Genomic DNA, 23,208 nt, shown 5'->3' on the forward strand with positions numbered 1-23,208 from the left:
TATATATATATATATATATATAGATGACTTTGAACAAAACAATGTTATTTGAGGACCTGTTGTACATGGAAAAAGTTGCTGATTCTAATATCTCTTCCTAATTTCTTCCTGCTAGCTTTGACAGGAATTTTACCATCAGGTAAATAGGTTGCAAAAGTAATTAGACTGGAGGGGCAATTTTTGTTATAATTTCCAAACTGCCTAGGTCAGGTCAAACTGTAGTTACTACAACTTCCTTTTAATTAATGTTCAGTATCTCAACATTTATGCTACTGCTCTCCTGCAATAGGACTAGTATAATAATCATGATCTTTTAACTGTATATTAAAAGACTGTTAAATTTTTAGAGAAAATTGGGTGGCAACTGAAAATACAGCAGAAATTTCCCCCTAACCAGCATGCCAAGTTAACAAATGCTCTCCATTCCTTTTGCCTACCAATATTTTTGTACGAAAATTTTCAAATGTATAGACTTTGCAAGGATTTTACAGTGAACACTTGTAGACCCATAGACTCGACCATTAACACTTACTAGCACTACCATTTATCCATGCAACTATCAGCCCACCACAGTGCTTTGATGTAATTCACCATGCATGATTAACTAAGTAGATGGATTCAATTCTTTTTTTATTTTTTGAGTTAAAACTTACATATTACACAATGGACAAGTCTTACAGTGTACCATTTGATGAGTTTTGACTGATGCATATACCTAAGCAATGGAAACCCATATCAAGGTATAGAACCACCACCCTATGAAGCTCCTTCAGGCCCCTTCCCACTTAATCTCAACTACCCAGAGGAAAACATTTTCCTAAGATTTTTTTCTACCATAGATGAGAAACCCATAAAATCATGTGTGCTTTGGTGTAAGGCTTCCTTCACTCAGCTGAATGCTCCTGGGATTCATACAGGTGGTACCGGTAGTTTGTCCTTCTTAATGCTGAATAGTACTTGGTTATATGAACATACCACAGTTCTTTTTTTGTTTATTCTGTTGATGGACACCTGGGCTGTTTCCAGCTTTTGACTATTATGAAGGTATATTCTTATATGCTTTTTTTATGAAGGTATGTTTTTAGTTCTCTTGGTTAAATACCTAGGATTAGAATAGCTGGGTCATAGAGAATGTATATGTTTACTTTTCAAAGAAAATGCAAGGGTTTTTCCCAAAGTAGTTGTAAGATTTACACTCCCATCAATGTGTGAGAGCTCCAATTGATATGCTGATCACCCTTTCTTGTGCTCATTGCCCATTCTGACTCCTCTGGAAATTGAATTATGTGTATGCTAGAACTTTGGACGTTGCCACGGGGTTCCTAGAGCTCTGTTAATTTTCTCCTAAGTATTCTTTTCTGTTTTTCATATGGATAATTTCTGTTAATCTACAAATTCACTTTTTTTTGTCCTTTCTATTTTGCAGTTATTCTGAACTAGTAGATGGCAAAATAAATCACATTTATGTATTTCATTCTAGAATTTCCATTTAGTTTCTTTTTTAAGGTTTCTCTTTTTCTGCTGAGATTTCCTATCTTTTCATTCATTTGAGCACAGTCTTCTTTACATCACTGAACATAACTGCTTTAAAATCTTTGTCTTGGAATTCCAACAAGTGGATCATTTGTTAGTTGATTGTCTTTTCTATTGAAAATGGGTCATGCTTTACTGTTTTGTTCTGTCTATATGTTTCAATGAAATTTGGATTGTATCCTAGAAATTGTGAATGTTGTGTTGCAGAGACTTTGGATTCTGCAATATGCCTCTGAAGAGTGTTGATCGGTTTTGCTTGTTTTAGTAAGCAATTTACTTATTTGGAGGGAAACTGAAAACTCTTGGCTCTTGGGCAGCATTTTAACTCTTACTTCAGTCCTTTTGGCCTTAATTGGGCTGGCTGTAGTGGAGTCCAGCCATGCATACATAGTTTAGGGGTCAACTAGAGACTTAAGCAGTGTAAACACAAGTTGTAGCTCTTGCTTTCTGCTTTCTGGGTTACATTCCTCGCTTGCCTGTAGTTGTGGTTTCCCTATTCTTCAAGCCTAAATGACACCCAAGCATCATTTCTCCTAGAATCACTCACTAATGGTCATTTCTTCACTGTCTTCATGTTTTTGTTTTTCTTCTGAAATTTAAAATTTTTTATATATTACTAAAAATTATAGTTGTTATCTGTAGGGGTTTGGCCTGGTAAGAGTTTCTTTAGCCATTACTGGAAGAAAATTGCTAGGACTTATTAAAAACACACAATGTTCCAGGTCAATCAAAGCGCCCATGCAGGACATCACTCTCCCATATGCCTTCACACCTTGGCTCCTACCAATTTGGTTATATGCATACCAAGAATCATCTGGTTTATGTAAGTTATATTTGTTATTGTAATTGTCTAACTTAAATAACTACAACATAAACCAATGGAATATAAGTGCAAAGAGACAGTTATTTGTCATTTCTATGCAAAATACATTGAATAGTTTAGAAAGACTTATTAAAAGTTGTTAAAAATTTGTTGTGAAGTTAAATGTAGTGAAATAATTATAAAATAAAAAAAATATCATAGAACTTTAGAGGGAATCTGCATTCAGATAATTTGATAAGGTCAGTAAAGTCTTGCCCTGCTCTAAGGACACAGGAACTCTGGAACTTGTAGACAAGGCAGGATGGGTAGGGCTTATGCAAGAGAGATTGTGTGCACCTCAAATCAGCAGATCCATCAAAACATACACACATACACACACACACACGCCCCAACCAAAAAAACCTCTATCATAAGATTGATGACTAAAAACACATGTACATGTTTAAATTGAATACAGTCAGACATGGACTGGAATGGTTTTGGTACCTGCAATGCTCCATTTTTGCTGAAGGATGACACACACTGCATGAGTCTACTGAGCTCTTCAGACACCGCTTCCACTACCCTGGACAGGACCCGAGGCACCAATTCTTTGGAAATAGTGAACACCTGAGGAAGGTTTAAAATAAGGAGAAATGGTGCATTATGGTGACTTATCCTGACTTGAATTTGTTAAAAACAAAGAAATGCACAAAAAATTTTGGGGAAAAACCACCATAAAAGTCATCAAATTAGCCTCTTTTTCCTTTTTTCCAGTTACCCGTACCTCTTAGGAACAGCTAATGATAGCTTACCTCTGCATGCACTGCAATTATATTCACCAATGCTTCTTTTAAATAGTTTCTGACACCTGAAATCAAGATGGGGGAGGGAAAAGGCATTTAATGGAAACAGAAGCTGCCCGTCACCCTGCTGGCATTGCTGTGCACAGTATAGTTTTCTAAGGAGAAACAGAAAGTAACACCACCGTTGTCTATTTCCTTTTGAGAACCAAATGGTGAAAGGACTATTTTTGTACAGGCTTAAAAAAAAGTTTTAATTACTTAAGAATTTTCTTTCATTATTTTTCCATTCTGTCATTGTTTATGTTCTCTATAAATGTTGGTCAGTCTCCTTCAAAATTGAAACTTTAAAATGTCCTTTCGTTTCTTCATATACATATTCTTCACATATATGCATACACACACTCAAATTAACAGACAAAGTCAATAGTAGGATATTTACCAAAACTTATAAAACATCTGCTCAATGTCTTTTATAACATCATACTTGTAAAGATAAAAGTCAAATTATTATGCAGAATAACTATTTTGATCTTTAAAAAATTACTTCTGGGAGAAACTTCTGACAAAACCACACTCAATCTGATCCTATAAGGCAAGTTAAAAACTGGACAAAATACAAGATTTCAGATGACACAGAATTAGTGAACGCACTTCACTCCAAAGCAGGTACACACAAGACAACCATGTGAGAATCTAAAGTCAGATGACCTTGGATCAAACCCCAATTTCATAAGCTACATGCTATAATTTCTGCAAGAAGACTGTGAGCCCAGTTTTCTCTTCTACAATGAGTATAAAAACAGTGCCAATCTCGTAGGTTTATAGCGAAGATTAAAGAAGATAATAATGCATGTGATGGGTCCTGGTAGTTACAGGGTTCAAACACAGCTTTCATTATAATGAAAGCAGTTAAATTTGTAAGAAAAAAACAGAAAAACAAAATTCTGCTTTATTGTAATTCCAAAACAATCACTTTCACTGGAGTGGAATATTTCAGAATGCCTTCTAAATTAATTGCATGTCATGAGAATTCCTTCTCTGCAGAACAGGGAAAACCCTACTATGTGTTAACCGTAACAGTGTTAAGAAGAATCTTTCCCCGAATGTCATTCAAGTTATGGCTTATTTAGAAAAGTTGAGACAAAGGCTAAGAACTATAATCAACTTTTTGAATTGATATTTGCCAGTTCTAAATATATAACTAGTTTTTATTTCTGTCAGATACAATGGTGTTTAAATAGGTATACAAAATTTCTTTGGTGGAGCCAATTTCATATATATTTCTTTAGGACATGACGGTTCAGGCATTAATAATTATATTTTGCTTATAAAAAAAACCGATAGCTAATTGAAAGTAATTAAATATAATCCAGAAATCAGCTGATTCTTCCTTGGGGGAAAAAAAAGAAGATAATTGCAAGGTAACAAGTCTTATCTGGGAAATAGGAGAGAAGAGTATCAGGATCTATTATAAGTGAAAGTGGAATAAACTAATTGTGCTCAGGACCAGAAAAGCTTTCTTCCTGTAAAAGGAAAGCCACACCACAGAGACACTCCTTGGGCAGTTCACTGCTAGAGTCAGGGCACGAGTTTTGACCTGACTGTGACATCTGTCCCGGGTGATCATGCTTACCAGGTCAATAAGCCTCATCTTGTTCCCTGCTCTTGGGCAGTTCTCCCAATGTGATGGAGGAAGGCAGGGAAGGGCACTTCGGATCAAAGTTCATAATCACTGAACTCAGGTCTAGAATCTTACACTGCAAACCTGTGGAAGTCTAGCTCATAAATGCATACACATATAAATGTACATAGTTATTAAAAATGTAAGTGCAATATTAGGCCAGTGATGATTTAAGCAACTTAAGAGTAAGGGATTCAACAGTTTCTGTCCTCATGAAAACTAGGGTCCTGTCAATGCTACTATATGAAAAAATGTCAGGAGTCTGGATTCTAGCAATATTCTAACAATGATGACTAAAATAGGAGGGCAGTTTTTAAGTTCTAAATTTTTTTTTTTTTAGTGTAAAACAGAAGAGTGGGGCCAGAGTGCTGACTAAAAAGCAAAAAATTAAACTTAAAATGAAGCAAGACAATGTCACATGCTCAGTATGCTATAAACTAAACTCCTACTCTGACTCTGATAGGAAAAACATTTCCTGGCAAGAACCCATCAGACTAAGCATTACTAATAAAACACCCTGTAAAAGAGATAAATCTAAATTACTCAATACAATTCTAAAGATAAAGCTGTGAATAGTAGAAAAAAGGGACAGGATACTTTCAACCAGTAGAATCATATTTCTGTTGATAGGAAATCTGGAAAAAAAAACCACACAAAAAAACAACAACAACCAAGCTTCCTGTTTTATGCTGACCACATGCTTCATGAAGATAATGTATTGGAAGGAGCACGGAACCTTAACCTTGGCAAAGTAAAAAAAAAAAAAAAAAAGAATTTCTTCGAGACCTTATTTTTGTGAACAGAAAAAAATGAAATAACTGTCCCCCTCCCCCAAATAACAACACAACAAACTGCTCCAGGGGTAAGTGGTAATGTTGGAAAAAGAGAAGGGAAAAATGTATGGTCCTAGGGATAAACAGAAAAGAGCTCCTAGTCAAGTCCCAGTAAGTCAGTAGGATTCAGAGAGATAGTATTACATTGATCACATTAAAAAAGGGACACTAGCTCAAGGCCAAGCTCGGAGAAATCCTATATAATAAAAGCCTAATATGCTAAGTGTCTGGTCGTCGGTTCAACCAATCAAAGCGTAATATGCTAATGATATGCTAAGGCTGCTCAACTGCTCGCTATGATGTGCACTGACCACCAGGGGGCAGACAGTTGACCAGTCGACCAGTCGCTATGATGTGCACTGACCACTAAGGGGTAGGTTAGGTTAGCTTGCTGCTGGGGTCCAGCCAATCGGGACTGAGCGAGATGAGTTGGACACCCCCTGGAGCCCGCCCGCGGTCACTCCCCAGCTGGCCAACCTCCCGTGTCCCTCCTTGGCCCCGACTGTGCACTGGTGGGGTCCCTTGGCCTGGCCTGCGCCCTCTTGCAATCCGGGACCCCTCGGGGGATGTCAGAGAGCCAGTTTTGGCCCGATCCTGCTCAATGCAGGAGCTGCCCCCTGGTGGTCAGTGTGTTCCCACAGGGAGAGCATTGCTCAGCCAGAAGCTGAGCTCATGGCTGGCGAGTGCAGCTGCGGCAGACATCCCCTGAGGGCTCCCGGACTGTGAGAAGGTGCAGGCCGGGCTGAGGTCCCCCTGGGCCCCAGTGCATGAAATTCGTGCACCAGACCTCTAGTAGTATTATAACCAAAGTGATGCACATGCTGATGTTTTAACAATAAAAATGTTAAAATATATAAACAAATCATTGATTGCCTCTCTCCAAAGCTACCCATTGTGTTAACACAGAGACACTGTCCACAGTATCCCACGGTGGACACTGCTGGGTAAACCTCAGCGATCTTTCTGGTAGAGTATGTAAGCACCCATTATGAGTAGGACCCCAAAGTGCTTAATTATTTTTCCCTTAATTTACTGGTGTTCATATATTTATCTACGTGTATGTAGAAAATAGCACTAAATAGCTATCTGAAAGGGTTTTTAAAAATCTTTGTATTCCATTTTAAATTAATTTGTGAAACATTTATGTGCCATTTCTATTTTGTGAAGTTCTTAAAAGGTTAAAGAATAGCATTTGGGGAAAAGTGGTGAAGTCAAGGCAAAAGACCTAAAAATTAAACAGGGTCCATGTCTAGGGAGTGAGGTGTGAAGGTTTATAAACAAGAAACAGATATGATCTTTGTGGTCTTCCTAGTTAAGAATTTCAATTCCTTTCTCTCTTCACTCCATTCTATAGCCATTACCTAATGAGAAACAAAGGTGGTATCATACCATGATCACTCGCCTTCCTTCCCCAGCCTCTACCCTGTACTCACAGAGACTTGAAGATGGGTTTCTAACAAACCAAATGCAGATTAATCCCTCGGTTTTGTCTGTTGGGATTTGTTTGAAAATGTTGCTCCAAATTCAACTGTAGAAGGATTGTCAGCTCTTTCAAAAATCTGCACCCAAAAAAGCCTGTACCAGTGGCAGGCACCAGAGATGCCTCACTTGTTCCATATGATACTGACGTCAAAGAACACTACCAAACCTCAGCTGGCAGCAGGTGGCAATCTCCATGTCAGGAGCCTGACTGGCCAGTTTTCTCTTGTCTGACTGGGAAAAGAAAGTATGGAAACCATACCAAAAGAATGAAAATGCAAACCTCAGAGTTGGAAGAGAACAGATCTGGGTTTGGGGAAATGTAAAATTGTGTCTTCCTGTGACTTCACTGACAGCTAGCTGGGCTACACTCAGCAGTCTCTTTCTTGAATGGAAGGGGTCACATTTGGAAAGTGAGAAAGAGGCAGTAAGAATGCCAAAAATGATCTGGGAGTTGTCAGGGCAGGGCAGCACATACATTCTGTTGTCAGTGCAGGAGGCCCTCAGGCAGATGGCAAAAGGAAGTGAAGAAGGAGTTTAAAGGGACCATGGTCATGGCACTTGGGGCCAGGACCAGGATTGTGAAAATGGTGCAGGATTGTGACAAAGGGACCATTTTGTAGTTAAGTTGGGTGGTATGTGTTCCTTCTCTTCCCACTATACTTTATTCTAATCTAATATTATTAACCTTAAAGGCTGATGGTGACTTTTAAGTGTACTGAGGTAACAGAAAAAACACTCAATGTGAAGTCAGAAGACTTGGGACCCAGGTTCTGGCTTACCTGTATACTACTACTAAGACAACAACCAGTTCAATTTTTAGACAATTGCCTACTGTGCAAAATGTAGAGATTACAACATCTGTTCTGCTAACAAAGCTGTTATAAAAATGTAACATATGTTTATTCCTTGATTCCACAAATATCTGTTGTTTATGTACTACTAGAGGCCTAGTGCATGATTTAATCATGCACCTGGTGCACCAGCGGGCTGGCTGTCCGCCGGTGCACCAGGCCTTCCGAAAGCCTCCGGCGCGGCGGAGGCTTTCGAAAGGCCTTGTGCCGGAGCAGACAGCCGGCCAGCTCCCCCGCTTTGGCTTTTGATCGCAGGGGAGCTGTCTGGCTATCCGCCGGTGCACCAGGCCTTCCGAAAGCCTCCGGTGCGGCGGAGGCTTTCGAAAGGCCTTGTGCCGGAGCAGACAGCCGGCCAGCTCCCCCGCTTTGGCTTTTGATCGCGGGGGAGCTGGCCGGCTGTCTGCCGGTGCACCAGGCCTTCCGAAAGGCCTTGTGCCGGAGCAGACAGCCGGCCAGCTCACCCGCTTTGGCTTTTGATCGCGGGGGAGCTGGCCGGCTGTCCGCCGGTGCACCAGGCCTTCCGAAAGCCTCCGGCGCAGTCATGACACAGACGCTGAGCTCGCGGCACCACTGGCGCCGCGAGCTCAGCATCCTGCTGGCCCAATCAGCTACCCCGGCCACCCTGAGTCCCGCCCCCTGCGCCTCCTGCTGGCCCAATCGTGGGCGTAGCGGAGTGATGGTAATTTACATATTACCATTTTATTATGTAGGATATGCCAGGCATGTCCAGGTGGTCGTGTACATATATTTTAGGTGCTATTATTTTGACAAAGACATAAATAGTTGGGTAAAAGGCATGATGTCTGGAAAAATATGCTAATTTGTCTTTCTGAAACACCTGGTGTAGAAGTCTGGCCACTCTAACCCATCAAAACTGTATTTTGTCACCTAGATGCAGCACATTCGAAATGTAGGTGAAGTTCCTCTGAGGGCACTGGGAGCATCCAAGCTGCTAAAGGAGCAGGGGCTGAGAGAGGCAGCAGCCTGGACACAGGGACACAGACCAATGCTGCTGGGATGCACTGGCTGGAGGATATGTCTGCCATGATGCTGCGACTTTGCCGGTTTACACAGAATTATCTAGAAGGTGGAATTTTAGTGGAACTCTTTTGTCATACTGGTTTTGAAAAGAATGACTAAACACCACTGTCTAGGGAAGGTTAGGAAGGTTGGCTCCTATGGTGACATCTTAGTAATGGCCTGAATTAGAATTATATAGTGTGGGACCAAAGTAGGTTTACAGTTGTATGTGAAACTAGAGGCCTGGAGCACGGATTCTTGCACTGGTGGGGTCCCTTGGCCTGGCCTGGGGATCGGCTGAAACTGGCTCTCCGACATCCCACAAGGGGTCTCAGATTGCAAGAGGGCGCAGGCCAGGCCAAGGGACCCCACCGGTGCACAGTTGAGGCCTGGGAGGGACCATGGGAGGGCTCCAGGGTGTGTCGGGCCTGTCTTGCCCAGTCCCGATAGGCCGGACTCCAGCAGCAAGCTAACCTACCAGTTGGAGCGTTGGCCCCCTGGTGGTCAGTACGTGTCATAGCAACTGGTCAAATGGTCGGACCCTTAGCATATTAGGCTTTTATTATAATAGGATTATTTATGAGTTAAGAAATCAAAGAAGGCCAAGACTATACATGTCTTGCTCACTAGTAAATTCCTAGGACTGAACCTTCTTAAATAAATTGATAAGTGACTGAATAAGTGAACAAATGCATCAGATAAAAATGTAGTATCTGTAGACTTCTATACATAATTCTGATTTGAATCATCCACTAAAATGTAAATTGCTCGGTTTTTGTGCAAAGGAGGCATTCTCTGCTAAAGCATGAATCTCTCCCTTCTCACAGGATTTAAGAAAACAGAGTCCTTTTGAAATAATTTTTCAGAATCTACTTGAAAAATGTAATTTGAATTAAAAGAAAGAATAAAATATTGCTGAGGCTAAATACATTTGTTTTCTAAATATTTCTTATTTTTCTAGATATATACTTAAGCAAATAGTTTATTCCAAATACTAAACCAGAAATATTTACTGAAAGCTCACCACATGCTAGATACTTAGTCAGGTGCTCAGATATATTAGAACACAGTGCACACTTGGTAAATGTGTGAGGAAATCTAGGTTTTAGTTTCAGCTTCAACAGGAGAGGGCCATAAATGCCAAATTTATGGGACTATTGGGGAAGACACTGTCCATGTGGACAGTATGCACAAGAAAAATAAGGCAAACTGACTACTCCTTGAAACTACAGACAAATGCTACATTAGTAGCATGTAGTAGTAATAAGTATTGCTTTGATAAAGATTCCCCTTAGGCAAACCCCCACAACTTGCCATGTTATTTAATCAAGGGAATGAGAACAGTTCTAAACATTTAGAATATGTTATTTTCTGTATTCTCTGAATATGAAATTAGAATGTGTCATGATATTTGACCAAAAAGTGTCCCCGCCCACACAGTATCAATGTAGATTATCACTTAGCAATTAAGCTAGCCGCCCCAGTGGAAATTCCCCATGGAGAAAACAGAGCTCATCTCTGCTCTGAGCAACAACCTGTAGGCTTCTTTTCACAGGGTGGGCTTCCTGTAAGTGGGCCTATATACCTTATGCATCTTCTCCAACAAAGAAGGTCTTGTTTTTCATACATCAAAGTAGAAAAGGAGTCTTTTTTCTTGCTATATTTGTCAGTTCCTTCTTTCAATATAATAGGGAGAGCACTTGATGTTTGGAATAGACACACTGCTAAAAATATTTATTGAGTACTTATTACTATTACACAACCAGACTCTATTCCACGTGCTGGGCCATAGCAGTGACCCAAAAAAAGCAGACCCACACAAAACAAAGCTCCTCTCCTCTCAAGACCTAAATTCTAGTGGGGACACACCCAATTTTAAAGAAAATGTGACCATCTTGTTGCACATGGGAGAACCTTACATCACCTCTAAAACAGCACAAGAAAGCAACCGGTGTGGAGTAAAATTGATTCACAAATATTAACACCCACCCTGTTGGGGGAAAAAATGGTTCCCTGATTTCTTGAAAAGATTTTAGTGTTTCTTTTGTGCCAATCTCATGAAATAATGCCTAGCAATAAACGCTAATAGGAAATGCGTAATAGATAATGTACATGTGTGCATGCAATGACTTGGATTTAAATCTTAACGAAAATTATTGGGGCTTCTGGTTTTCTTTGAAGTCTGAAAAATACTTTATAAATTAAAACTGCTATACCGGCAAATTTGATTCTTACAATTAATAATTTGGACAAATTGCTAGGCAGACATTAAAGACCAGAATAGCGAACATTTTGGATTGATCAATCTTGATTAATTTATTTTGAAAACTAAGTGTCCATTTAAAATAATTAAAACAACATAGAAGTATAAGTTTTCCTAATAAGTGCAAGTCCAATAAACTTCTTCATCTTCTCCCTAGTTTGTTGTGTATTCTTCCAGATCTTTCGTATAAATGTAATTTTTCCTAAAAAATGAGATCACTCTACATATTTGATTCTTGAAACTTTCTTACTTCATTCAATAATACATCACCAACATTCTTCCATGCCAGTGCATACACAGCAACCTTATACTTTCCAATGGCTATCAAATGTACTATAGTATGATGGTACCATAGTTATTTACTCTCCTACTAGTCATTCTATTTATTCACAATTTATTCTCCTACTGTTAGACAACTATTCTGCCTTTCAGTTTGTACTACTATAAATAATGCTGCAATGGACATTGATCCTTGGATTCTCCTGGAATAATTTATGTAAGATATCTTCCTAGAAGTGGAATTGCTGAGCCAAACGTTTTGAGTTTTGATTGATTCTGCCAACCTATCATTCAAAGGGCCACAGAAAATTATACCCCTGATTCATGCCGTTTTATTTTTTTAATTTGGATTCTCTAACTACTATAATTAATAATAACCATAATACATGTACCACTTTAGGTATGATGGCAAAACTTTCAATTTAAAACACTAAAAAAAATTAAGCTAAATACAAAAGTCAAATGAATTTACAAGTTACATGAAAACATACTTAATCTGACTATATAAAGATTGTCTGAAAAACAGCTGGAGAGAAAAAACACTGTGTAATTACAGAAAACAACTGCTATACCATTTGAACCTATACCAAAGAATACAAACTTTTCCATGAAGCACTTCCTGTCATAACTGGAAGACATTCCTTTAAACAGACTGATTTCAAGGTACACTGCCTAATGTTGTTTTGAAACATGGTTCTCGTCTGTCAACAGTACAAAAAAAAATCAAACTTTGGAAACTCTGGAGATACCACTTACATTATAAACCACATTTCCTGTTTTTAACCCCTGTGCCCTAAATCAGTTATCAGTCCTAGTCTACAGATATAAATAGATTGAAAAATACTATAAATATCCCACAATGTACTTTTTTTGGGTCAAACCGAAACACTACTTGAAAGAACTTTGAAGTATTATTTTTTCAAATAAATTATCTATTCAGTCACACCCGGAAGACACATTATTGAAATTACTGCTTATTAAACACAAGGTAATAAAAAACTGTAAGCAATATTGCCAGAGAGGTAGAAAGGCCTAAATATGCTGCAACAAAAATAGACTTCATTGGAATAAAGCCGTGGTCGGCAAACTGTGGCTCGCGAGCCACATGTGGCTCTTTGGCCCCTTGAGTGTGGCTCTTCCACAAAATACCACGGCCTGGGCGAGTCTATTTTGAATAAGTGGCGTTAGAAGAAGTTTAAGTTTAAAAAATTTGACTCTCAAAAGAAATTTCAATCGTTGTACTATTGATATTTGGCTCTGTTGACTAATGAGTTTGCCGACCACTGGAATAAAGAGTTTTAAGTCCTAGGCCTACATAGTTTAGTTCACTCATTCCTAAATTGATGTTTTTCTTAAAGTGATAAAAGTCTTTTGCTACATAGGGGATTTTAAAAATGAATATTCAAGGAAAGGACACCCTTCGAATGAAGTATATGAATGAATCATTTCAGCCTCTGCAGTTTTCTAATTTTCTTTCTGAGGATCTTTTTTATTTGGGGGCGGGGGTGGGGTGGAAGGCTTTAATTAATATGATATCCTAGCTTTTAAACAAATAGAAAAACTTGCTTCTATGAAAGCAGAAAATATTGCTAGCAATGAAAATAACAGTAAAATAATTTCATGGTTTATTTTCTCCATTTGTAAGAAAGGGTTATTGAATTTATTTAGCATTCATAAATTTCATACACAGCTTTCAAGACTAAATATGGGCAAGAGAATGACAAGCTCTCCCATTTCAAAGTTAAAGTCTGAGTCTAAAACAGACTGTAACATAAACCATTACAGAATACTTTACACATTTAGCACAGTCTCAGTTTCATTTCAAACTTGATACACTAAATTTCAGACTTAAAGGTAAAAATTTTAAAAATTTAACTTTAACCAATAAATCAAACTCATTTATTTCAATTTAATCTTTTTCATTAGAAGGCAAATTCAATTACAAAAGTGAAAGTGACAAGAAAATAGGATGAATTCTATATATGGAAATGCATATATTTGCTTTACAATATGAGGCATAATATTTGTATATAATATTTCATAAACCAGTCTGTAGTAACTGTTCAATTTTCAAAATCTCAATCAATCGTTTTGACTGAGATTTTGAGTTTTTTCAAAATAAGAATGACTTGCATTAAATCAAGACTAATAAATGCTTACGAGAAGTCAGGCTGAAAAGCATGGCTCTTGGAGCCTGACTGCTTGGGTTAGAACCCTGGAGCCCCCTCAACTGTGTGGCATCTGTAATAAGGGAGGGAACACACAAAAAGCACTCTGCCACTGTTTGGTCAACGGTATGAAAATGCCCAGTGGTATTATGGAGCTATTTTATGGAGCTGCTGTTGCATTCCAGTTGTTGGAATCAATACCATGGAGAATAGCAAAGAAGTAATAAGGTATGGTCCCTATTCTCAATATATGATCCCATATACAATTTAAGAAATAAAATCCAATTGTAATATGTTTCAACCATTAAACTAAAGAAAAGACTCTGAAATGAAATCTGAGTTGTAATAAAATTAAAGGGAAAAATATGAAAAGCCAATAGCTAACTTGGAATTTAAAGTTTCATTTACACAATAAGAAGCCTTTAAAAAATCTTTTAAATCTCTTAATAAGCATCTTTTATAAGCTGAATTTTGACTACTAAGACCTGCTGGGAATGATAAAATTGAAGTAAGTGGCAGCATGGCCAGCTAGGATGAGTTTGAATGGTGGCTCCGAGTCCCTGACTTGGGTAAGCTGTTTATGTGCATTACCTGCACTTTTTTTTTTTAAATTCTTGATTGTTTAAAGTATTACATATAGTATTACATATGTCTCCTTTTTCCCCCCTTGACTTCTCCCCGGCCACCCCCACTGCCCCCCAGATGCCCTCACCCACCTAGTGTCTGTGTCCATTGGTTATGCTTATATGCATGCATACAAGTCCTTTGGTTGAACTCTTATCCACTCCCCTACCCCTGCCTTCTCTCTGCGGTTGGATAGTCTGCTCAGAGTTTCTTTGTCTCTGGATCTATTTTTGTTCATCAGTATATATTGTTCATTATATTCCACCAATGAATGAGATCATGTGATATTTATCTTTCTCCGACTGACTTATTTCGCTTAATGTAATGCTCTCCAGGTCCACCCATGCTGTTGGGAATGGTAAAAGTTCCTTCTTTTTTATAGCAGCACTAGAGGCCCAGTGCACGAAATTTGTGCACAGGGGGGGGGGGAGAAGGGGGTCCCCTCTCCAAGCCGGGCCTTCACCCTCTCCAATCTGGGACCCCTCGAGGGATGTCTGGCTGCTGGTTTAGGCCCCATCCCTGTGGAATTGGGCCTATACCGGCAGTTGGACATCCCTCTCACATTCTGAGACTGCTGGCTTCTAACCACTTGCCTGCCTACTGGCTTGATTGCTGCCTAACCGCTCCCCTGCCAGACTGATGGCCCCCAACTGCCCTCCCCTGCCGACCTGATGGCCCCCAACTGCCCTCCCCTGCTGGCCTGATCGCCCCTAACTGCCTCTGCCTCGGCCCCCACCACCATGGCTTTGTCTGGAAGGAAGTCGAATGGGGTCGGAAGATATCCTGTCTCTCGGTCTAATTAGCATATTACCCTTTTATTAGTATAGATAGTATTCCACTGTGTAGATATACCATACTTTCTAATCCACTCATCTGCTGATGGGCACTTAGGCTGTTTAGAAATTTTAGCTATTACTGTATTTTCTGGTGTATAAGACGACTGGGCGTATAAGAATGGAGTGCGGCCGTTTTTGGGCCCCCAACCAATCACATCGCACCTGCATTGGCTGGCCTGGTGCCAGTGGGTGCCATAGCTTGGTCATCTGGAAGGTCGTCCAGTCTAATTAGCATATTACGCTATTATTGTAGACTAGAGGCCCAGTGCATGAATTAGTGCGCAGATGGGGTCTGGCTGGCCCCGCCCCAATCAGGGCAGATTGGGGCTGGGCCTGTCAGGAAGAGGAGATGGTGGGAGGTTAGCTGGTAGGCCTGCCCCGATTGGGGCCAGATCAGGACCAGGCCAGCTGGGGGAAGGGGCCGTGGGTGATTGGCCGGCAGGCCTTGCCCCCAATTGGGGTTGGGGGGCTGATTGGGAGCAGGGCCGGCCATGGGGAAGGGCTGTGGGCAGTGGGATGTCCAGCCCCGCCCTCGAATTGGGTGAGTGGGAGGTGCCAATTGGGGGCCAGCGGCCTGGGGAGGGGCCATGGGTGTTTGGCCACCCAGTCCCGCCCCCTATTGGGGTGGGGGAGTGTGACCAGGGGTGGGCCGGCCAGGGGGAGGGGCTGCGGGCCTATTGTGGTGGGGTGGGCTGATTGGGGGTGCAGCTGGTGCGGGGGAAAGGAGGGAGCCTTTGGCCGGCCAGCCCCACTCTTGATCGGGGTGGGAGAGTCCAATCAGGGGCAGGCCGGCAGGGGGGAGGGGCCGTGAGGTTAGCCAGCTGGCCCACCCCCTGATCGGGCTGGTTTGCTGGCCAGAGTGGGCGTCATAGCGACCAGTTGTTATGGTCATTATGGCCATTACAGTAGCTGGCTTTTTATATATATAGATTATACATATAAGTATAAACTTATATGTAAACTTATAAAATACAAGTTATACATATATGTATATTATGTAGTCCATGCATTATAAATAAGAAAAATAAATTAGAAAAGGAAGGAATAAAGAAATAAAATTTATTTCATTAGTTTAAATAAGCTAGGTTAGGCTGAAAATACAAAAATCCTAGCCTAGCTGGTGTGGCTCAGTGATTGTGTTGACCCATTCACCAAGAGGTTGCTGGTTCAATTCCCAGTAGGGCGCATGCCTGGGTTGTGGGCTTGATTGCTGGTGGGAGCCGAGCAGGAGGCAGCTGAGCAATGTTTCTCTCTCATCAATGTTTCTCGTTCTCTCTCTCTCTCTCTCTCTCTCTCTCTCTCTCTCTCTCCCTTCCATATCTCTCTAAAAATCAATGAAAACATATTTTTTTAAAAAACCTTAAAGTGCCAGCAGGTTGAGACAACAGTAAATGTATTCCTTGCTTATGAGATATGTCCAGTGGGGGGTCTAGGGGTCACTGTGATCATTCAGGGATCTCAGCTTCTTTGAAGGTTCCACCTTAACATAAACTCCCCTGCACACAGAGTAGGAGAGAAGAAAAATCATTGCTTGCACTCAAGGCTCTGGCTGGGATGCCTGCGCTACTTTACAGGGCCATGTCGGACCTCAGCAGGTGGAGCAGTAAAACCCTCCCCCTAGGGAGGAAAATAGGGACTTTGATGAATACTAATAGAATCTACTACAATTTTTTTTTAGGTTTTACATTTAACAATATAAAAAGTGTTTCTGAATTGAATTTTGAAGGTCTGAATCTAAGTAAACTTTTTTTGGATACTTGGATTTAGTGCCTTTCACAGCTGAAAACACTAGCACTATACAAAGCATTACATAATGATATGCAATTGGAAAAGATATGCATGTAATTGCCTGTACTGGCTAGCTCATGATACTCTGTTGCCAAGATTTTTACGTTTGCAGATAGTTTTCCCTCTCAAAATGAAGTATAATTTGCACATAGTACAGTGCATAAATCGTATATGTATATATCTTGTTTTTTTATATTTGTAGACACCATGTACCCACCATCCAGATGAAGACAAAATGCTGATTTCCAGCACCCCAGCAGACTCTCGTGTACTCCTTCTCAGTCAACGCCCCTATCTGAAATCTACCTGAAATGTCCTGACCTGTTTCCACTGACTGTATAAATGGAAGAAGGAGCTTGTACAGAAGCAGGCAGCATGCCTTCTTTTGTATCCAGCTTCTTCCTCACAACATTATGTCTGTGAGAATCATTCACGTGGTTGCATATAGAAGTTTGGTCGTTCTCAGTGCTATATAGAATTTTACTAGACTGTACCATAATTTATATCCTTTTGCACTCGGATGTCGAGTGTGACTCGACACAGTTAGCATCGGTAGCAGCTCGAGAATAAAGCAAGTGAGTGCAAAGGGATATAGCCACTCTATTGCTCATGGACATTTGAGTTGTTTCAAATTTTTAACTATATTTAATAGCTGCTATGAATACTGGTGTCCATGTGTTCTGGTGGACATAAACACTTAATACTCTTAGGTAATACACTGAAATACTAGTAAAGATGGTTCACTGCAAAAATGCATATTTATCTTTAGTGGGCACTGCCTGTTTTCCAACGGGGAGAGAGAAGCAGGAATATGTGCCCCATCAAAAACACTTCATTGTCAACATTACTTTATGTATAGTCTTGCTGAATATGATTGCACGTGTCCAAAAGTAAAACTTGCTGTAAATAGGAAAAAAAAAAGGATTTGGCATACCTATTTTCTTTAGCCATAAAAAAAGAAGAAGAAAAAAGAGCTATGACACAAAACTAAAAAGAAGAAGAAAAAAAAGTCCAAGAACATACACCAAATTTTCTTTTCATTAATACAAGCCAGCCATAGAGTACAAGAATATTCATTGCTTTCACATCCATCACATTTAAAGTCCCTGAAGGTGGATTTATGTGATTTCATAAAACTATTAAACTCCTTCAATACACAAACTTGCTGAAAGTGACATTCATTCTACATATAATTATTAGTCCTTGTTACTCTGATCACAGGCTGCCACACATTTGCAATTAGAAATGACAGTAATTTCAAAAAAGAAAAATGGGTTTGCAAATACATCATACTTACAAATTTACTTTGGTTGCCATTCAGACATTTTGATTTTTAATATGAGATATTATTTGAAAATTGAATTAAATTTATCTGAAGGAAAATCTATATCCCAAGTAAATATCCTATGAAATATAAAGATTTTATTAACACTATCTTTAGTTGGCTTTGTTGATGTTTATTACTTCAATCACCTAAAATCCAGCTCCAAACTGAGTTTTGGATTCAAATTACACCACTGTTGGACTGTTTATTCAATATAAAATTTACCACATTAATGAACTTGCTGATAAGTGATAAACTGAGGCAGAGGAAAAAAGTCCCAGTTTTGTCAACAACATGATTCTCTGTGACTTTAGATAACCTTGCACTTGGGCCTCAGTTTCCTTAGCTATTAAGGGAAGGATGTGTCTAGGTGGACTTCTAGGAAATGTTCAAGGCATTATTGTTTTAAAAACACATACTCAAAAGTTTTCCACTGTGATGTTCAGAACAGTCATCAAAATGGTTAATTATTAAGCTGCACTGTAAATATTTTGGGGATGGCTTTTGCTGCTTATTAAAAGGAGATGGTTAAGAATGTTGGGATGTTATTAACCCAGTAACTACTAAAGGGACTTTTTCTCTCAGGTTCTCCCCTGGTATTGGTATTGGAAGAGGGGCACAAATGGAGAGGACATTTCTGATCTCAATTTATGACAGATTAGAGGAGATGAAACAAACATACAGAGAAGAGAAACATCGATCCGACCATCAAACCTCAGAGGGAAGGTAGGGGAGGGTGGGGGTAAGGGGGAGAGATCAACCAAAGGACTTGTATGGATGCATATAAGCCTAACCAATGGACACAGACAACAAGGGGGTGAGGGCATGAGTAGGGGGAATAGGGGGGTAATGGGGGAATAAGGACACATATGTAACACCTTAATCAATAAAGAAATTAAAAAAAAAAGTGGGTGCATGCTGTCAGGGCATGCCCTAAGTAAAAGATCAGACCCTCGAATGCACTCTAAAGCTTACAAAGACTTTTAAATTTCAGGGTGAACATTAACCCCAAATGTAGCCAAGATCACATGGAAGTAATAAAATAAATGGGGTGCAGAAAGAACAACAAAATGGTAGAATATAAACAAGTCTCAGTCATCTTGGTGTTTACCATGGTGCACACATTTAATGAAGTGTGTAAATGAGTTTTAGAAAAAGACTGTTAGGTCTATAATTAGACAAAATCAGGTAAGTCAGGAAAACAAACCCCTAATACTTTCCATAGGGCTTAGAAACAGAAGTTCCACATAAAGAACATACACACAGTTTCTTTTAATGCCTTATGAACCATAAGAGAATAATGTAGAGGGGATCTGACCTTCTACTACCAGGTTGGCAGGAACTGTAATGTTAAGGAATGGGCTTAACTGGTTGCCTTGAACTGAAGTGATGACATTGCTGGAATGTAAGAAACCACCAGGTAATATGATTGCTCTTAACACTGCTTGTCCAATAATAGAACAGACTTTTAGATGAGTTTAATGAGAGTTAGAGAGATTACAAAAAAGTCAGGGGGTACATAGGGAGGATGAAGACAAAGTGTGAAAAAAGTTAATAGAAAGTTAAGGGAGAGGAAGTTTTTTCATTTTTCAAATTCGTATTATTTCCTTCCCTTGTGGTGGCCGATTCCAAGCCTGGCTCAAGCAGGCACACAGTGCACACAGAACACTTCAGCACACCTGAGAGAAGGGGCACATTACAGGCTGCGACTCCAGAAGCCAGGAACCATAGAACAAAATTCCCCCACCAGAGAGGGTACAATGTGATCATTAAAAATAACAACTGCTATAATGAATTGAAACTCATTATGTATGCTTAAACCATGAATTAATAAAGATAATACAAAATAAAAAAATATCTTGTTGATCACCTTTAAAAAAATATGAGGCAACCAACTCATTCTGAAAACTCCTAAGAATCAAGCATACATCCTGCCTTTCCTGTAGGAACCAAATAGTTGACGAATTTTAAATTTTTTTTATTTAATGTTCCAGCTAACAATCATTAGTTTGCACTCCCTAAAAAGGAATAGATCATGGCAATAATTACATATAGTACTATGATCATTGGATGAAAAGTTATGATAAACTTTAAAGGGTGAATCAAACTGATGCCATTTATATCCAATTTCAATCTTGACATCAAAAAAGAGAGGCAGCCAAATATTATGTATCTCTGGTGGTAGTAAACAAAATTAAAACAAAATCAAACCCTAAAACTGATAAAGCTTCTTTATTAATCACACATTAATAGGAAAATAAGGGACAGAGGAACATGTTTAAATGACACCATGAAGAAGCAATCTGAAAAGTCCAGAAAGTGAGCATATCTACAGAACAAACAACCTGATTTAGTCAACAAATAAGCTGGGGAGGGGTTCCTAGAGAGCAAAATAATAATAAAAATAATAGAGACATATCAACCAAAAGTAACATGTATACTTTGGTTAAATCCTAATTTGAATAAGCTATATAAAAAGCGTTTATGAGAATTTTGAACATTGATGGGATATTTGATGAAATTAAGGATTTTTTTCCAGATCTGATAAAGGTATTGTGGTTATGTTTTTAAAAAATAAGCCCTTATCTGATCTGTGTATGGATGAAATGATCTAATGTCTGGGATTTATTTCAAAACAATATAGTAGAGGAGAGGAGATGGGGCACAGATAAAACAAGACTGGTTATGAGCTCATAACTGTTGAAGCTGGCCAATAGGTCAATGAGGATTTGTTTTACTGTTCTATTTTGATATGTCAGAAAATGTCCAAAATAAAAAAGTTTATAATTGACTTCAAATGTTTATTTGCACAATAGTATGTTAAGTTTACCAATGCCAAACAGCATAGTTCACAACTATCAATTTAATACATAATAAAGTAAGTACTTTAACAGATAAGGCATGCAATGAAGAAAATATGTAGGCCACAGGTCATCTCAAAGTTAATAAATTTCACATTGAAGACCATTAGAGCCAAAAATTAACTTTATTGAAAAATGCTTGGCAGACAAAGAAATTATAACCAAATGTCCAAAGCACTGTACAAATTGTTTTACAGCATTAACTCTAATACATTAAACTGCTTATAAAAAAGGAGAAAATGTCTTGGGGGGGGAGTGAGATGAAATAATAAAACTGTGATTTTAAAAAAGATGACTATACTATTTTAGAAAATGTAAAATTGCTTTATTTTATATATTTATTTAATCCTCACCTGAGGGTATTTTTTTCTATTGATTTTTTTTTTTTAAGAGAGAGAGAGAGAGTGTAAGGGAGGGGGAGAGACAGAGAGAAAGAAACATCTACGTGAGAGAGACACATCGACTGGTTGCCTCCCACACTCGCCCTGACCAGGACTGGGGACTGAGCCTGTAACTGAGATTTGTGTCCTTGACTGAAATTTAACCCACAACCCTTCAGTCTGTGGGCTGATGCTCTAACCACCATACCAAACTAGTTAGGGCTTCACAAAAATTTTTAAATAAAATTAATAAATAGTCCAAGAAATTAATAAAAACTATTTTTTCAGAATTCAGTGCAGGAAAAGATTATTGACTGAGACTTCTCTCTCTGGAGATGAAGTTCACTCATTTGGCATCTGTTTTGATCAAAAGCAGAAGTCAAACTACTCCATGACTAGAATGAAGAAAGCCTGTGGAAGATGGGACATAGAGAAACAGCCACTTCACTGAGTGTTACCATTCATGTTCCAAATTCAGAGAACAGATGTTTAAATGTCCAAGAAATAACACCAGGAATATGATGTTCACAAAATTCTGCCAGGCTCAAACAGTCTTCAGAATAATTTTGGAAAGGTGAAATTACATTTATGAAATATTTGAGTTATATTTATTCTATAATGTTCTAATAATTTATAAACTAGAGGCCTGGTGCTCGACATTCGTGCACTGGGTGTGGTGTGGGGGGGTCCCTCAGCCCGGCCTGCGCCCTCTCGCAGTCCGGGACCCCTCGGTGGACATCCCCTGAGGGGTTTTTAGCACTGCTGTGGAGGCGGGAGAGGCTCCTGCCACCACCACTGCGCTCGCCAGCCACGAGCCCGCTGGCAAGCCCGATGCACGAAGATTTGTGCAAAAATGGGCCTTCCTTACCCTGGCTGCCAGCACTGCCTTCGCTCCGGCCGGAGCCGCCTTTCCACCTTCCCATGCTGCCCACCCCATCCCCGGCCGCTTGGTGCCTGTGTATGCAAATTAACCCGCCATATTTGTTGGGTTAATTTGCATACTCACTCCTGATTGGCTGGTGAGTGTCGCGAAGGTACAGTCAATTTGCATCTTGCTCTTTTATTAGTGTAGATTATATAGGATGGGTAATTCACATGTTATTTTTGGTAACTGCTATCTTATTTAATGGACCAAAGTTCTCTCCTTTGACATTAATGTATTAAAAAAAGACAATTCAACCTGATGTTCTGTTGAAAAGATATTTTACTTTAAAAAACCAAACTGTAAATTGGTATTTTAGTTGATGTTTATTTTTCCTTATCATCTCTGGCAGGAGAAACTATGTCAAAGTGTTTCTCTTTAATCAATCAACTAGTTGAATAAATCTATTGCCAAAAGCCAGGTACCATTTAGAAGCTATGGACACAGAGAAACACTGTCAAAGGCCTGGAGAAAGAGAAGAGAGCTGATGGCATGCAGCCTCTAAGAGAGTAGCAGGGATGGGACTGGGAAGCAGGTGCAATCAGCCCTGGACAGGCCAAGGAAGGAACAATGGGTATACATGCAGTTAAAAGTCACAGGCAAACTGAGAAGGAACTGGAAGTGATTCCATCTAGCCAACCGGAAGTTGACTAGAGAGTGAAAAACACTTCAGGGTCAATTTATTATTGTACAAAATGTCTTTATAATTAATCCTTAAACTGTTGACAGAGATATTTCATTTGTAATAGGTATTA

General features: G+C 39.3%; 1 protein-coding gene across 3 annotated transcripts in view; it reads right to left on the minus strand.

Annotated features, from left to right (window-relative positions):
• The window catches only part of EXOC2 (exocyst complex component 2), a 246,309-nt gene that overhangs the window by 20,815 nt on the left and 202,286 nt on the right, over positions 1–23,208 (minus strand). For all 3 annotated transcript variants that reach the window (XM_079776018.1, XM_079776019.1, XM_079776020.1), the window contains 2 exons: positions 3,151–3,206; positions 2,843–2,965 (listed from right to left, as the gene is read on the minus strand). In XM_079776018.1, coding sequence (XP_079632144.1) covers positions 2,843–2,965; positions 3,151–3,206 — 179 coding nt within the window. The remainder of the gene's footprint in view (positions 1–2,842; positions 2,966–3,150; positions 3,207–23,208) is intronic.

Source organism: Cnephaeus nilssonii (genome assembly GCF_951640355.1).
Source record: "Cnephaeus nilssonii genome assembly, chromosome: 7".
Taxonomy (NCBI): domain Eukaryota; kingdom Metazoa; phylum Chordata; class Mammalia; order Chiroptera; family Vespertilionidae; genus Cnephaeus; species Cnephaeus nilssonii.